General features: G+C 39.8%; 1 protein-coding gene across 1 annotated transcript in view; it reads right to left on the bottom strand.

The window, feature by feature from the left end:
- DHTKD1 (dehydrogenase E1 and transketolase domain containing 1) overlaps positions 1–16,981 on the bottom strand; it is a 948,838-nt gene that overhangs the window by 109,758 nt on the left and 822,099 nt on the right. The window contains exon 13 of the mRNA XM_044088312.1: positions 7,167–7,331. Coding sequence (XP_043944247.1) covers positions 7,167–7,331 — 165 coding nt within the window. The remainder of the gene's footprint in view (positions 1–7,166; positions 7,332–16,981) is intronic.

Here is a 16,981-nt window from a genome sequence, read left to right as displayed (position 1 = left end):
CTTATCTCAGATTTTTGGACGATACATTTATTACTTGGGTGGAAGATGAAGACAAATTAAAATAATTCATTGACTATATTAATGGGACGATCATTTTTTTGAAATGTACATATACATACTCTGTTCAATGTATTAACTATTTGGATATTACCTTAAACAAATATTTTTCTAGGGGTGAATTTAACTCCACCATTTATAGGAAACCTGTGTTTCCTAATAATTATTTGCATTTTGTCATCCATTTAAACAAAAGAGAAGTCTTGTTAAGGGTCAAATGGTTAGACTAGCTAGGATTTTTTGCAGTGACCTAGACATATACAAGGAGTTGGACAGATTAAGAGAGATGCTTTGGAAAATGGTTATCCTAGAGTCTTGTTAAAATTTTATTTATTTATTACATTTTGTTGACTAGGACTGTCCAACTGGGCCAGAGGCCCATTTTCAGAAGAGGCCCGGGGAGAAAAGCTCCACAGAAATGTAAAATCAGGCAGTTTTTACATTCAAACACTGACAAAAATACAAATGCATGATTACAATATTGAGAAAGAAATTACATTCAAAAACATCAACAGACAAATACAATGCATGTTTTCAATATTAAGAAAAGAACATTACATATTGAGTCTAAATAATTACAAATGTCTTGGCTGCAGTAAAAAATAGAGGATAGTGAGAATTGGAGCAGACCTGCAGATAGAAACAGTCCAGTCCACAATAACCCGAAGCTGAGAGTAAAGTATAGTTTGGAGTTGAGTTAGCTACTGGGATGGTAAACAGAGAATGTGGTACTAATATAGCAAAAAGCAGCTGGTGATGAGACTTTGTGGAGAGAAGGTAACAGGAAAGGATAGGGGTTTAACCTGGGGAGTGACAGGAGCATAGCCAGTGATTGCTAAGGTGGTGTTTTAGTAGGGATTTGAATTGGTCATGTGAGGGTGTGTTGTTTATAGTTTCTGGTAGGGTGTTCCAGAGTTTGGCTATATTGTGGGAATACAGGGAGTTGGCGTGTTGGTTGTGAGAGTTGGATACTTTTAGTAGGAGTTTGCTGGAGGATCTTGCAATTTTGTGGTAGCATGATTCCAGTGTACTGAGGTCAGATTTCCGGAGGTTAGCGAAGACAATGGAACAATAGAGAAGGGTACTTAGGAGGTGTGTGTGTGCTGTGGCAAGCCTGGCATTGCGTGGTAGGAATGGTTTAGCTCTATAGGGGCTACCTAATTTGATGTGAACTTTTTTTATGGTTTGGGCAATATGTACATCAAATTTAAGGTTTTCATCAATGGTAATACCTAAGAGTTTTGTGTGGTTAGTGGGGGCAATTTTAGTACCGTTTGAGGAGGCAATGGGTAGAGGGAGCTGTGATGTTTTGGATTGTTTATTACTAAATACTGTAAGCTTGGTTTTGTTGGGATTTAAAATGATTTGCTGTTGAGAGAGGTAGGATTCAATATCCTGAAAAGCTGATTACATTCTTGATTGGAGTTCTTGGGTGGTGGGAGCAGAACAGATAAGAGTAGAATTGTCAACATACTGTACTATGGAGGCATAATGGGCTGCTTTACAGAGGTTATTAGTGAAAATGATAAAGAGAAGTGGACCCAGAATGGAACCTTGAAGGACTCCCACAGAGATGGGGAGCAGTGGGGAGAATGAGGTGTCCCAAATAGTAGCTTGTTGACGGTAGGAAAGATAGCTATGGAACCAGTTTAGTGAGGGTAAGCTGAGGCCGTAGGAAGATAATTTATTAAGAATCAGCTGGTGGGACACAGTGTCGAAGGCTTTTGACATGTCAAGAAATATGGAAGCGACCTGCTGTCCTTTGTTTATATGATGATGGACAGAGTTAGAGAAGGCTAGAAGAGCTGTACTTCTACAGTGCTTTGGTCAGAAGCTGTACTGAGAGGTGGAAAGTAGGTTGTTGCTAAGGAAGTAGCTTAAAAGTTGGTTGTGGATGCATTTCTCTAGGATTTTTCCGAGGGGGGAGAGGATTGCTATGGGGCGGTAGTTGGTTATTTCCTTGGACTTGCCACCTTTGTAGAGTGAAACAATATGAGATACTTTCCAAATTAGAGGGACATACTGTTCACTGATAGAGCGGTTGATAGGTGTTGATAGGTATTGAGGTAGGGTATGCAGCTGAAGGAGCTGCCAGTTTTAGGAATTCATTAGGGAGTTTGTCAGCAGCTGTGTGGCTTGGTTTAAGTTTGGACAAGAGTTTTTATGTAGTTAGTTTGTATGGGTGTGAAGGAGATGGGAGTGTGTTTGACTATGGTTGGGGTAGGGACTGTAAGTGGCTGAGGTGGTTGGTTGTCTAGAAGAGGGGTTACTGCACTGATGAAGTGTGTATTAAATTAAATACATATGGGGTCTGTGTTATCAGAGGTAGATGGAGGGGGGGGGGGTTGACCTGGGTTTAAATGTTGGTTGATGCATTGCCAGAATTTTTTTGGGTTATTTTGCTGAGAGGATAGGAAGTAAACTTGTTTGTCACGTTTTATTTGGTTTTTTTTGTTAAGTTTCTTAGCTGTTTATAGTTGGTGAGGTCTGGTTTTTCTTTAGAGATTTATGACATTTTGACCAGGCTTTGTCTCTGCCTCACATAAGTAATTTTGTGCTTTTGGATAACCATGGGAGGGGCTTAGTCCTAATACTTATTTTTCTGGTAGGGGCCAGGTTATGAAGAATAGTAAGGAAGGTTTCATTGAAGTACTGAACTGCATCGTCTAACTTTGTGTTTAAGAGGGGACCAGTTACATTGTTGTAGTTAGTAGGAGGTTGAAAGTAGTGGGGAGAAATGTTTTTAGTAGTAATGTGTTTGCAGATAATGTTGCTTTCAGAGTTCACTCATTTTTTGTAAAGAAAGGTTGGGTAGTGGTCGCTGAGGGAGTGAGGTAGGCATCCTGCTAAGAGTACCAGGTTGGGTCTGTTAGATAGGATCCAGTCTAAAGAAGAGAGCTTGTTGGAGTGTTTATCTATACAAGTTGGGCCGTTTATGGTCTGGGTGAAGGAGAAGAGATTAATAAAGTTGGATGGGTTGTTAGAAGTGCAGGAGAGCCAATCTGCGTTGAAGACACCCAGAATAATGCTTTCTTGGGTAAATTCAGCAGAAGCCCAGGAGAGTAGATGTTTGATACTGGGGAGGTTGTTGGCAATAATGACTATTACTTTACTGGGGTTGATTTCAAGGTGGGTGAATAATAATTCGGAGTTGGGAATAGTGGGAGGTATACAGTTCAGTTGGGTTACTTTGAGGGAATCTTTAAACATTACTGCAACACCACCATCTCATTTATTTATTCTATCCATTCTTATGATGTTATAGCTTGTGGTTAGTATTTCTGTATCATTAATGTGGGGCTTTAGCCAGGTTTCTGTTAATACTGCTATATCTGGAGAGTAGGTGGTTAGGGTAGCATGAAACTCGGTGGTCTTGTTTAAGATACAAAGGTTCAGATTTAACAGGAGTAGATCTGAGTTAGAGGAGTTTTGGAAGGGGGGATGTAGGTCAGTATAAGATGGAGTGGTTATAGGGCATGTGAAAGATTGTGTGTGTTGTGCAGTACTGTTGGTGGGCTCTGGGTTAGGATGGATGTCACATAGGAGCTTGATGTGAGTGAGTGACTGAGTGAAGGACACGTAATTTAATTTTGTTTGTTGATGTGACGTATTTAGGTAGTGGGAGTTTTGGATGGTTGGTGTGTAAGTCTTTGAAGAGTGAGAGGAGTGAGGTAGAGTGTATTAAGAGTTGAGGGCCTATGTTACTGTAACTATGTTGATGAGGGTGGGGGGTAAAGTGTGGAAGAGTAGGAGATTTGAAGTGCATGACATGTTGAGAATTGAATGAGGTTAAGTTGTAGGATAGGAACAGAAACAGCAGAAGAAAGGTGTTGGTGAGAAAGGGCTTGAAGTAGTTCATGGTACTTGAGAGGTTGTTGGGAGATGGGAATGTAGAGTGAATAGAGGGAAGGAGTTGGTTGACAGGGAGGATGGGACAGAGGGGAGGAGTAGTAGAGAGGTAGAGCAAGGGATTATGGGATGGGAAAAGGATTGGATGGGGGTGGGGGTGGTTAGACTAGGTATAAATCAAATGAAAGTGGGGTAGGTGGGAATGGGGGTAGGGTGTAGGAGCGGAGTGAGCTCGAACAGAGCGGGTTGACCCAGCAGGAGGAAGCAAGAGAATTAAAAAAAAAACAATCTGTGAGATGGAAATGGAATAAGGTGAGTTCCTGAGGCTAAATTAACTAAACTAACTAAAAATTTTAATTAAACTACATTGCCTTGACTAGGCTTAGTTTTGTACATGGAGTCAGGAAAAGGTGGGTGAGACCACATATAGGCACGAGGGCAGGCATTTCTGCACCCAGAAAAAGTAAACATTAATTAGAACTAAGGTGCCGAGTGCTGCTTGTACTGTGGTCACAGCCTGAGTGGGTAGGGGGACAGAGGAACCTTTAACAAGCCTGTGTAATATTGTACTCCTTTTTTTGTGTTTTACTGCAAGTATGTCTAGTAGGAGAAGCGCTAGGATATAGAGGACTACAGTCCTTGCCAGACAAAGCACTACACGGGAACTAATGGGGATTTTTCTCTTTACTTCTTGTCAAATGCCGCGACCTAGTGGCCAGAAGGGGCAATTAGTCAGCTACTGGATAATCAGGGGGGCAAACATTCCCAGGGCATCCCGTGGAGTGTGCAAGCCATTACTAACAAGCATTAGGTACATTACAAATATGTACAGTTGTAGGTTAACACCTACGTTGTAGCTTAGGAATGGGTGATCCTTATTGGTCTTGAAGGCTTCTCAGAGGTCCCACAGCATGCAGTCCAGTTGAACACAGAGTGGTACAGTTTGGAGTGGTGGGAAGACTGAAGTAGCAAATATGGGTGGACAGCAGGGTGAAAAAATTAAAGAAAGAGTAAAGTATGAACTGCTTAATGAGTGAACAAAATATATGGAATAAACCAAGTGAAACAGCAAAAAATAGTGTGAGACAAAAGAAAAGGGAGTGGGCTTGGTAGAGGCAGAGGAATCCCAAGGAGATGGTGAGAGAAACCAAGAGTAGAAAGTGTGGGAACAGAGTGAGATCCGAGTGTAGAAAAGATTAGAAATATTGAGTCAGTGGTTGGCACTATTCTGGAGATGGTTTTACAACTAAATCACGTCTTTTACTCAAATTCAATAATGATTTCCATTAATTTCTACTAAGATTATACTGTATTTTGTTTTTCTCATCAAAAAATGTCATGCAATTTCATATCCACAACATATTTAACCATTGCTGAAAATTGTTTTATATTTTCATTTCGAAAGACTGGAATGAATTTACTTTTACATGGCACATGTGATGCATCATGCTTCACACTCATCATCTTTACTGTCTAGTGAAGCAGACATCATTTCTTCACATACGTCCTTTTTAACATCAAAAAATCCAATAAATGCAACTTTCTAGAGAGAAAAAACAATTCCATTTGTAATACATGCCATCTAGGTAAAGCTGTAGGGATAAATTTCAGTCCACATTGTAAAACTGAAAGTTCAGCCTCAGAGAGGCAAATATTTGATAAATTTACAACACTACTAAAATCCCTTCTAACAGTATGTTTAAGTAAATGACTGACATTATCAATGTCAATACTTAGTTTTCATGTTGTTGTACCTGTAAGACTGTCCATCTCTACTGCCCTCGTAGCGTGTATACAACTGTAAAACCCCTGGTGGTACTTACCTGGCTTTTTGTGACCACTGCTATTCCCTCTATGTAGAAAGACCAAACACTCCCTATATAAATGTGTATATGAGCATCTATATGATATGCAAAATGTAGTTTACTGAAACTGAGAGCCGCCAGATTATGATACCTTGTTTATTTATTTTATAACAAAGTGGTAATACAATATTGGGATTTTCAATCTTCAATTTTTTAAAGTGAAAACATTTTTCAAAATAATTTGCTTTAGAAGTTTTTTTATGTATGATCTTTTGACATGAGTTATGTGAGTTTGTCATTTTAAATGGAAGATATTTAATGGATTTTAGCATCTTAATTGACTTTTGATTTTTATTGGTCATTGAATTAGTTTGATTGTATACAGAATGATGCATTAACCAGCAACAGTTTAGTTCTGATGAAGTCCCACAGGAATAGGCATGAAAGCGCTTAACTGATTTTGTTATAATTAATAAAAACAAAAATGAAAACTCCAGCAAAGCTAGAACTTCCACTGAGTGACCTCCCAAACCTCTTATATCAGAAGCACATGGGATATATGCAAATGACTCTTATGAACATCAGGTGTTTCAGCTAATTGGCAATTCTGAATGCCCATGACTTGTTTTGCCATTTTAATGGACAATTTCAGGCCAATAAAGCCAAACCCCACTAGCTGTGGATATGCATATTTCGGCCTTGTTATGACCTCATCAGCACAGCATAAGCAGAGTGTTTGACTAAGCATAAGAAACACAGGGCTGTTATACCCAGCTGATGTCCATTATCATTAGGGTCACTGCAAAAATATCCCAAACAACAAACTAAAACATTAAGTGAGAAGGTCAATGAAAAATCAATCAGTAAAAACAAAATGAAAACTCCAGCAAAGCTAGAACTTCCACTGAGTGACCTCCCAAACCTCTTGTATCAGATACACAGCTAGTGGGGTTTGGCTTTATTGGCCTGAAATTTTCCATTAAAACGACAAAACAAGTCATGGGCATTCAGAATTTCCAATTAGCTGAAACATCTGATGTTCATAAGGGTCATTTGCATATATCCCATGTGCCACTGATACAAAAAGTTTGGGAGGTCACTCAGTGCAAGTTCTAGCTTTGCTGGAGTTTTCATTTTGTTTGTAATGACTGTTTTTTTCAGTGACCTTCTCACTTATTGTTTTAGTTTATAATTAATAAAGAAAAGTTTCCACACACAGTTCAACCTGCCTTTTTTCAGGCAAATTCTTGTTGGTTATAGATTTGGTTTTAGCAGTCCACAAGGTATATTAAAACTACTCAATGTAATCAACTAGTACCAGTATTTTCTTTGCACCGTTTAAAAAAAAATGGCACCAGATGACGAATTAGCACGGTCACCATACTTACAAAGTTCAAGCATATGCAAGATAAATATTCAGATGATTCTGAAGTTAGGATTTCTGAAAATACTCACTGGGAATCGAAGCAACAATTTTGGGGAAGCTACAATCAGTGGTTTGCGGAAGTTTCGAACCATCTGTCGACGCAATAGGTGAAAATATTGTGCAGGAGTGGTTGGATGAACAATAGATAAATTCACTGTATCACAGTCAACACCCTCCTCTTTACTGTCACACATCTGTAAGGTAAAGAGTTCACATTAATAATTATCTGTCATCTCCTAAAACTAGCCATGTTTTATCTTTAGTTGTCTCAAGCTTAACCCCCTTCTTTAAAACTAACACATTTTGCATAGAGAGAACACAGTTTAGAATTTAACAATATCAGACTGAAGTATTATTCACCACTCGACGCAGACAGGCATGACTCATAATTCACATCCATTAGTCCAATCCAGGCATGACTCCCAAGAACAATCCGAGTACTATTTTTTAAACCACTGAAAAGGTGTCTATCTCTCAGTAACATTTTATTTACATTTAGTCATTTCATTCATAGGTGGGTGGATTGTCCTAGCAAAAACGTATTCAGCCATAAAAACAGAAACCAAAAACTAATATAAACACAAATAAAAGGGAATAAACTTAGAAGATGGAAATGCACAAATGTCACTTAAGCAACTTCAGTGCAAAGATTGTTTTACGTATAAAAACAGGCAAACCTCTAAGTAGACAAGGGATCCAACTAGAGTAGATCAATAATAAAAAAAATAAAAACAGAAGTGGTTCCACACGGCAGGAAATTATTGCAGAAGAAATTTATTGCAAAAAGTAAGCGCTTTCACGAATAACATTCATATCTTCAGACTGTTTTAAACAGTCTGAAGAAGCGAACGTTATTCGCGAAAGAGCTTACTTTTTGCAATAAATTTCTTCTGCAATAATTTCCTGCCGTGTGGAACCACTTCTTTTTCTATTGTTTTATGTATGTTTACAGCACAGAGGCAAAGACCAAAAGACAGGTTGTACTGCAAATGCTCTCAGGTATGGTAGGTTGTACTGCAAATGGTCTCAGGGATGCTGTCCCCACTTACATGCCAAAGATGAAGGAAGTGGTAAGTTAAATGCTGGAATACTAAGTGAAGGTAACAAAAAGAAAAGCAGATTATTCTTGTGATCTGAAAAATAAAAGGGTGTAGTGCCAATGCAGGACAATAGTCAAGATTCAGAAGCTTGAAAATCAGTATGTAATTGGTATACAGAGATTTAAGTAGCCAGTTAACTTTGGATAAAGTTTTACAGTTATGCTGCTGGAGATGAAAGCGGATAATGAACCTGTAAATCACATAAAGGTGTGTTGGAAGCTGAATAATGTGAGAAGCACAGATATGCATATAAGTAGGCCTTATATTCAATGGAAGAAATAAAGGTTCCCTCTTTCAGGATAGAGAACCGTATGCAAGATGTAAGATAATATAAGATGATGTAAAGGATTTCCTGTAGATCTTGCCATTGTACAATAAAAAGGGTAAGATAGGAAAAAAGTATTTAGAAGCAGAAAAATGTACCTCCATTTAGGAAGAACCAGCTATAATCAGACATAAGAACCAAAACAGTCCAACTTTTGTTTTGTTGAAATTAATTTTATAACACTTTTGTATAATCGGGTCAATGGCTAAAGTGACACTAGTGTTAAGCTGTGTACAAATAAAAGAAACAATGATTTGACCTTTAACAAGGAAAATTGCTATCAAATAAGAGCTGTTTGCAGATGTCCAGTTTACTAATGCATAGAGTATTGACATCTAAAGGTTAGCAAAAAAAAAAATAAGTAGTTTAATAGGACCCCATCTCCCATATTGAAATATTCCATCTCCAAGGTTACTGAAAGTCAGTGAAAGGGAAATTCCCAACAAAGTCACTATCCTAAAAACATTCTTCAACCTGCACGTGTCAAGCACAGAGTACCTCAGTGAATATTACTCTGAATAAAACTAGGCTACCTATGGACAGTTATCTGAGGTCACAGGTAAGTGAGTTCATAAAGATGGGGAACATACAGGTCCCAACACAGATACCTTAAACAATGTAACATTTGCAACTCCTTGAGGCCATTAAGAAATGATAAGCCTGTCTAGTCTGCTGTCTAAGTGCATTTAGCCTTAGTCACTCCAGTCCTGCTTTATTTTTTGTCTTTTCTATACTTGTCCCACTAACTCATATCTCCATGAATGCCAGTGTCTTAGTCACTAAATATTCCAAAAAGTCCATTCTCCATGAAAAAAAGGAATATGAAGATCTACAATCTGCTGCCAGTCCCCCAACTCCTTCTTAGTATTTCATGTTTAGGATGACCCTGTCACATTTCCTAGCATTTCAATCTCCCTCTCCCGGTCCATAGCAAAAAAATAAATAATTTCCAAGCATAACCTTTCTCTTTCATCCAACAGATATACAGGTTCATAGGTTCAAAGGTAGGTACTAGGCTATTGGCCCTAGGGCCTATATAAGCCTAGCAAACGGTACCCTGGCTTTTGCCACCCAAGAAAATTATTTTCCTGTGCCCCTGTCAAGAAGAGCCACAGAAGTGATCCCCGGGGTGAATTTCCTATCTCCCATCCAATTATCAAGATTTTTCTTGAAGAGTGCTAATGAGGAGATTTGTTTGATATAGATAGGTAGTTTGTTCCAGAGTATGGGAAGTCTCTGGGACAGGAATCTATCCCTCCAGCATGTTCTGTTTATTGTGGTGACAAGGTTTAGGTCCCTAGAGCATGTAGCTCGGAGGGACTAGGATTTCTTTACGTGGAGCATGTCCAACAGCTCTGGGTTTGACATAGCTTTGTATGTTAAGCAGAGATCGCCTCTGAGTAGGTGATATGTGACAGAGTAAAGCTGGAGTTTTTTGAGACGGTCTGCGTAGGGCATCTGTTTGAGCCTGGTAATCCTCTTTGTGAGGTATTTCTGTGGCCTTTCCAGATGTTGTACATGTCTTGTGAGGTACATATCAAAAGCGGTGTTGTACTCTATAATGGGTCTAATGAGTGATGAGTAGAGGGGAACAATGACCTCTTTTTTCCTGGATGAGAAACCTTTTGTGATGAGGTGTGCCACGTAGAAGGATTTCCTGACAACTGTGGTGATGTGATTATCAAAGGAGAGACTACTGTCCACCTGTGTCCCAAGGTCTCTTATCACACTTTCGGTGTTAAGTAAACTACCGCCTATGTGGTAGTTCATGGGTACAGAGTATTTACCAAAAGGGATGACAATGCACTTTTTGGCATTGAGCTTGAGGCCATGGCTTTGCATCAGTTATCTGTCTCAGTGAGGCCCTTTTGTAGGATGTCCACATCGTTTGGAGTTTTGATTATGGCTCCTAGTTTGCAGTCATCTGCGAACTTTGTTAGCCAAAGACCTTCTGTGTTAGCCTGTACTTCAGTGAAGTAGATACCAAACAGGAGAGGACTGAGGACTGAACCCTGTGGTACTCCACTTGTCACTGGTCTGAAGTTGGAATTTAGAGTCTGCTACTTTCACAGTGCGGGTTCTATCAGTGAGCCAGTTGGCAACCCATCTTGTAACATAGGGATTTATACCTAGTTTAGTGAGTTTGTTTATAATTCCAGAGTGGGGGATGGTGTCAAAAGCCTTGGTGAGATCTAGATAGGCTGTGTGAACCACCTTACCCTCATCTACGGCTTTGGTGACCCCTTCAAAGAAGTCTACCAGGTTTAGGAGACATGATCTGCTTTTTACAAACCCGAACTGGGTAGGGTCTAGAGTTTGGAGATTACCAATGTCATTGTTTATAAGTTCCATGATGATACGCTCCATAGCCTTGCAGACCAGGCTTGTCAGGCTAATGGGGCGGTAGTTCCCGGGGTCAGTGATGGCTCCCCCTTTGTGGAGTGGAATAACTGTTGCTGTGTGCCATTCAGTGGGCACAAAGCCTGAGGTGAAGCTATGATTGAACATGGTACTTAGGTGGGGTGCCAGTTCGTTCTGTAGTTCATATCAGGTGTCTTTCCTCTGAACCTCCTTTTGGTAACATGGTGTCCCTTCTCCTTGTAAGGCCTCCAAAAATACACAAAGTATTCACTGTGTGGCCTAAGAAAATGACGTCATTACTTTGCATCTGGAATTCATCCTCCAAGAATAAAACCCAGCATTCTGCCTTCTACCCTTAATGACTGTACTTCATCCTCTCTAAGAAAGACAGTTCCTTCTCTACCTCTTTCCTCTCCATCTTGCTGTCTACTACTCTCCATTCTTTATCCTACTTCCATCCCAGAACAGTACATTCCCCTCCGCATACGTTCTTGAAGGAAGAAGCAAAGTACTCATTCAACAGATGTGCTTCTTCCAAGTCATCAGTGATACTATTCTCACTTCTTCTTTCTGCTATATACTTATAAAGCCTTTGTTCCTTTCTATGCCCCTTGCTCTGCACTCCCTTTCAACATGTTCTTTTGCTGCCCTCATTTTACACCACAAACCATATTGGCATTATTCTAGATGCAAACATCATACATCACTTATTATCTAGCCAATCATTGTAAAAAAATTACATATCTCATTCAAATCCTGCCTTCTTTTTTTCCTATGTAATTTGCTCTTACCCTTTTCTAAAGATTCCAATTCCAGTTATTTTATCTCTGTACTATGTTTACTACTTGTAGTACAGCTGGCTTAGACTTTAACTTTCATTTTCTATTAACATCTCACCCATACCCCCCGCAAAAGTAACCACCATGATAAACTTCTCCAAAGCTGACTTTGGTCCTCTAAAAACAGAGGTGGCTAACTTCACAGCACCCATGTCAATGGAAAATAGATGCATGACTGCCAAATCATACACCAATGTACTGTATGAACACGTACATAAATGCAAGAAACTAGCCATACTCAACAGAACGAAGACGCTCTCCTCCAAAAAAAAAGGAAGTCATTCTGGTGATCCCCTACCATTAATAAACTCTACAACAGAAGGAAGAAACTGTTGCAGAAAAAGGTGAAGTCCCAAGACTGGAAAAACTACCTTATTAGCCTCAACAAAAAGCTGAGATCCTTCATCAAAACCTCTAAAGCCAGCTATGAAAGCAAAATTGTGGAAGACACTAAATACAACCACAAAGTCTTCTATAGTTACATCAAGAATCTCCATGGCAATACCCAGGTTTGCTCTGAGTTACTGTACAATGGTACCTCCTATACTGAGCCAACAGATATTGCCAACATAACGGCCGATAGATTCTTTGCCAACTTTACCCCCCTCACCCCCTAAAGGACCAATTACAATACCGGAAGAATGCCAGGCACCAGCATTACTGCAGCACATGTTAAAGCTGCATTGTCCAAGGCCAAGAATACAGCTTCCATGGGACCCAACAATATCCCTGGATATGCTCTACATGAACTACAAAGTGAACTGGCACCGCATCTGTGTGCTCTGTTCAGTCACAGCCTCACCTCAGGCTTTGTCCCTACCAAATGGCGCACTGCTACATTAATCCCTCTCCATATAGGGGGAACGAATACAGACCCTGGGAATTATCGTCCCATTAGCCTGATGAGTCTGATATGTAAGGCTATGGAGCGCTTCATCATGGACCTATAATTAACAAGGATGTAGGGAATCTCCAAACTCTAGATCCCAAGCATTTTGGTTTTGTGAAAGGTAGATCATGCCTGCTCAAGCTGGTTGACTTCATTGAGTCAGTCACCAGAGCTGTGGATGAGGGCAAGGCAGCTCATACAGCCTACCCCGATCTGGCCAAGGCCTTTCATACCATTCCCCACTCAAGAATTATTGATAAACTTACCAAACTAGGCATCAACCCCTATATCACTAGGTGGGTTGCAAATTGGTTCACAGATAGAACCCACAGTGTGAAAGCAGCGGACTCCACGTCAGACTGCCGACCAGTCATGAGCAGAGTCCCACAGGGATCAGTCCTGGGTCCTCTTCTGTTTGACATCTACTTCTCAGAAGTCCAGGCCAACACGGAGGGACTCTGGCTGACCAAGTTCGCAGACTGCAAGTTGGGAGCCATCATTAACTCCCCAAGTGATGTAGACATCCTACAGAAAGGCCTCACTGAGACCAATGACTGGTGTCGAAACCATGGCCTTAAGTTTAATGCCAACAATGCATTGTCATCCCCTTTGGGAAAAACTCAGTTCCCACTAACTAGCACATCGATGGGTGTCCACTGAACACTGAAGGCATTATAAGAGAGCTAGGGACACAGGTTGACAGCAACCTCTCCTTCGACCACCACATTGCCACTGTGGTCAGAAAGTCCTTCTATGTGGCACATCTCATTACCAAGGGTTTTGCATCCAGGAAAAAGAAGTCATCATCTCTCTCTCTCTCTCCTCCCTCATTAGGCCAATCATCAAGTATAATGCCCCATTTGGCATGTACCTCACTAGACACATGTAACAGCTGGAAAGGCCACAAAAGTACCTCACGAAGAGGATCCTAGGCCTTAAACACATGTCCTACATGGACAGACTCAAAAAACCCCAGCTATTCTCTGTCTCATATTATCTACTAAGAGGCGATCTCTGCTTGACTTACAAAGCCATGTCTGACCCAGCTCTGTTAGAAATGCTACATCTAAAGAAATACCAATCCCTCTACACTACACTCTCCAGAGACCTAATCCTCATTACCACAATCAACAGAACGTGCTGGAGGGACAGGTTCATAACCCAAACACTGTCCATGCTCTGGAATAGACTTCCCATACATGTCAAGCTGAGCACCTCACTGGTGCTCTTCAAGAGAAATCTTGATGAATGGATGGGAAATAGAAAGTTCACTCCGGGCACCAGGAACTAATGTCGGGCGACACGACTACAGAGCACTTCTATGGGCTAGTCTTGTAAAGGCTCAAGGGACATTAGCCTAATACACACCTAGAACTTATGAACTGCATTTTTGGCAGCAGCCATAATTAGACTCAGCAAGGCCTTAAAATGTGTACGCAATTCCAATTCTGTATCATAGCTCAGAAAAAATAATTTCCCCAGGTTACACCAATTTGCTCACCCAGTATCACTGATAGAATAGTCTGCAGGAAATCTTTAAAGTCTGCCAACTTATTACACTCCCAGAAAATATGTTCCCTTTTGCTGCAGCCATTAATTATACTCCGTAATTCTCTCTTTCCTCGGCATGCTTGCCGATGACAAAGATAACATATGTGAAAATGCTACCTCCAGCTCCCTGTATAGTTTCACATCTCTCAGTCAGCTTCCTGGCCCTGCTTGATACCACCTCAATTGTTTTCTCTGACAGGCTGCTGCTGCTTATGTGTCCCTCAACAGCTGACAATGGAGAAGCCCTGAACAGAGAAAGGATGTCTCCAAATTAACATTTTAGGCTGGCAAATCAGGCAATGATCACAGACTATGATTCATAGTTTGGTAGTTCAATGAGCAGAACAGGCTGAAGTGATGGCCTTTATCCAAACAATGAACAAGGACACAACCCTATTTGTGATCAATGTTCTGTACAATGAGTCTGTCAAGGAGAGTAAGACAGTAAGGGTACAGAGGTTTGCTCAAAACCTCTGCTGCTTATCAAAGAGTAAGCCTCGGTGAATCTTTGACATGCATATTAATAATAGGTTTGAGAAATTTTAAGTGGAGAAGAATAGAAAAAATTAGTTTTATGAAATTGTGGTGAAAGTACTTTGTTTTGCAAATATCTGGTGTTTTAAAGTATCTGGTGTTTTAGATATTCAGGTGTGTGTGTGTGTGTGTGTGTGTGTGTGTGTGTGTGTGTATATATATATATATATATATCTACACACACACAAACACACACGCACACAGACACACACACACACATATATATATATTACTTCTATATCTACATGTATCTATATTGATACATATATATACGTACATATGGGTCTGCTCACTTTAGTCAAGTAGCCCATATGTCATCTGCAAAAGGTCGACAGAGTGAACAACATGCTACCATGCATATACCAAGAAAGAAACTCAGCGTATGCAACAAAACATCTTATTTTGTAGGGGGCAAGCCTCCTGCAGCTTCACACTCCTTGCTAATGATAGATATCAACTCTGATTTGGACGACAATCCCCAGGGAAAGGAAATATTCCTTTACTCAGTGACTGTTGATCTTGCACACCTGCTGACTACTAAATGGTGTCTGTCACCTGATTGTTGGCATTCTGTCGTTTCGACAGGATGTCTGACACTCATATGTGTATATGAATGTTAGCACTCGTTTCTGGGTCTAAAGCCCTGTAGAACATGTTAGTACTCATCCCGGAGTCCACGTCTCCTGCAGGACATATGTGAGCACTTGTTCCTGGATTCACACTGCTAGGGGAATTCAGTTTTCAAGATTTTTAAGCACTGTGGTCTTCAGTGTTCTGGTCTTTATGTACTATGTTCTCAGCATTATGACTTTCAATATTGTAGGTTTCAAGAATGTGATAATAAACCACACACACACACACACACACACATATATATATATATATATATATATATATATATATATATATATATATATATATGTGTGTGTGTGTGTGTGTGTGTGTGTGTGTGTGTATGTATGTAAGTGTATGCTGCTTGATCGGTCAAGCAAAACATTGAACCACAAGCCACCAAGCAAAAATTTTCAAAACTTAAACTACTGGAAAAAAAATTACAAATTACTTTTCTTTTTGAGCATTAGCAAGTCCTCTGCACCTCCCACACCCCTTCTAATTATATATATACCAACTCTGAGAGTGCATTACAATGTGGAAAGGGCAAATTCACTTATTCCTGCTGTACCACGATCTTGCACAGAAATATTTTCAAAACTTAAACTACTGGAAAAAAAATTACAAATTATTTTTTTTTGAGCATTAGCAAGCCCTCTGGCACCTCCCACACCCCTTCTAATTATATATACCAATTCTGAGAGTGCATTACAATGTGGAAAGGGCAAATTCACTTATTCCTGCTGTACCACGATCTTGCACAGAAATAAAAGCTGGTATGTGTGATCAGCTGATTTTCAATCACATAAGCCAGCATTTATTCTGTTTGACAAAAAAAGTTCTATAACGTGAAAGTGAACAGTATACATACACACACACACACACACATATATATATATATATATATATATATATAAAAATAAAACATACACATACGTGTCTGTGTTGTATTTTATATATATATATATATATATATATATATATATATATATATATATATATATATACACACACACACACACACACACACACACACACACACACACACACAAAGAGAGAGAAGCCCTTAATTTACCTTTACAGTTAACATCTGTTTTGTTGGCACACTTTGGCCGACAAAACAGATGGTCAACAACTGTGTGAAATCACTACAATACCAAGGTCGGGGAATATGCCCTTTTTCCAGTATTGTGACATCTCAGAATTAGAATACATAATTAGTAGGGGTGTTGAAGGTGCAATGGTGCAGGATGTCTTCCCCTCTATAAAAAACGTTTTATTCTTGAATGCTCTAAGTGCATTTCCCTGAACATGCCCAATAACAAATAAAACTTTTTTTATTTTATTTTTTTTGTGTGTCAGTGTTAATGATGTCAACATTAAAGGATTAAAGGGCTCATCTCTATACCGGAAGAATGCAAAGTTCCTGTAAACACGGCTGCACAGGTAAAAACCACACTCTCTAAAGCCAAGAACACAGCATCCATGGGACCCGACAACATCCCAGGCTGCGTTCTACATGAACTACAGAACGAAGTGGCACCCCACCTAAGTACCATGTTCAATCATAGCCTCACCTCAGGCTTTGTGCCCACTGAATGGCGCACAACAACGGTTATCCCACTCCACAAAG

This window comes from Protopterus annectens, chromosome 11.part0, assembly GCF_019279795.1.
Source record: "Protopterus annectens isolate FY-2018-M chromosome 11.part0, PAN1.0, whole genome shotgun sequence".
Taxonomy (NCBI): Eukaryota; Metazoa; Chordata; order Ceratodontiformes; family Protopteridae; genus Protopterus; species Protopterus annectens.
This window is presented reverse-complemented; position numbering and strand designations above follow the sequence as displayed.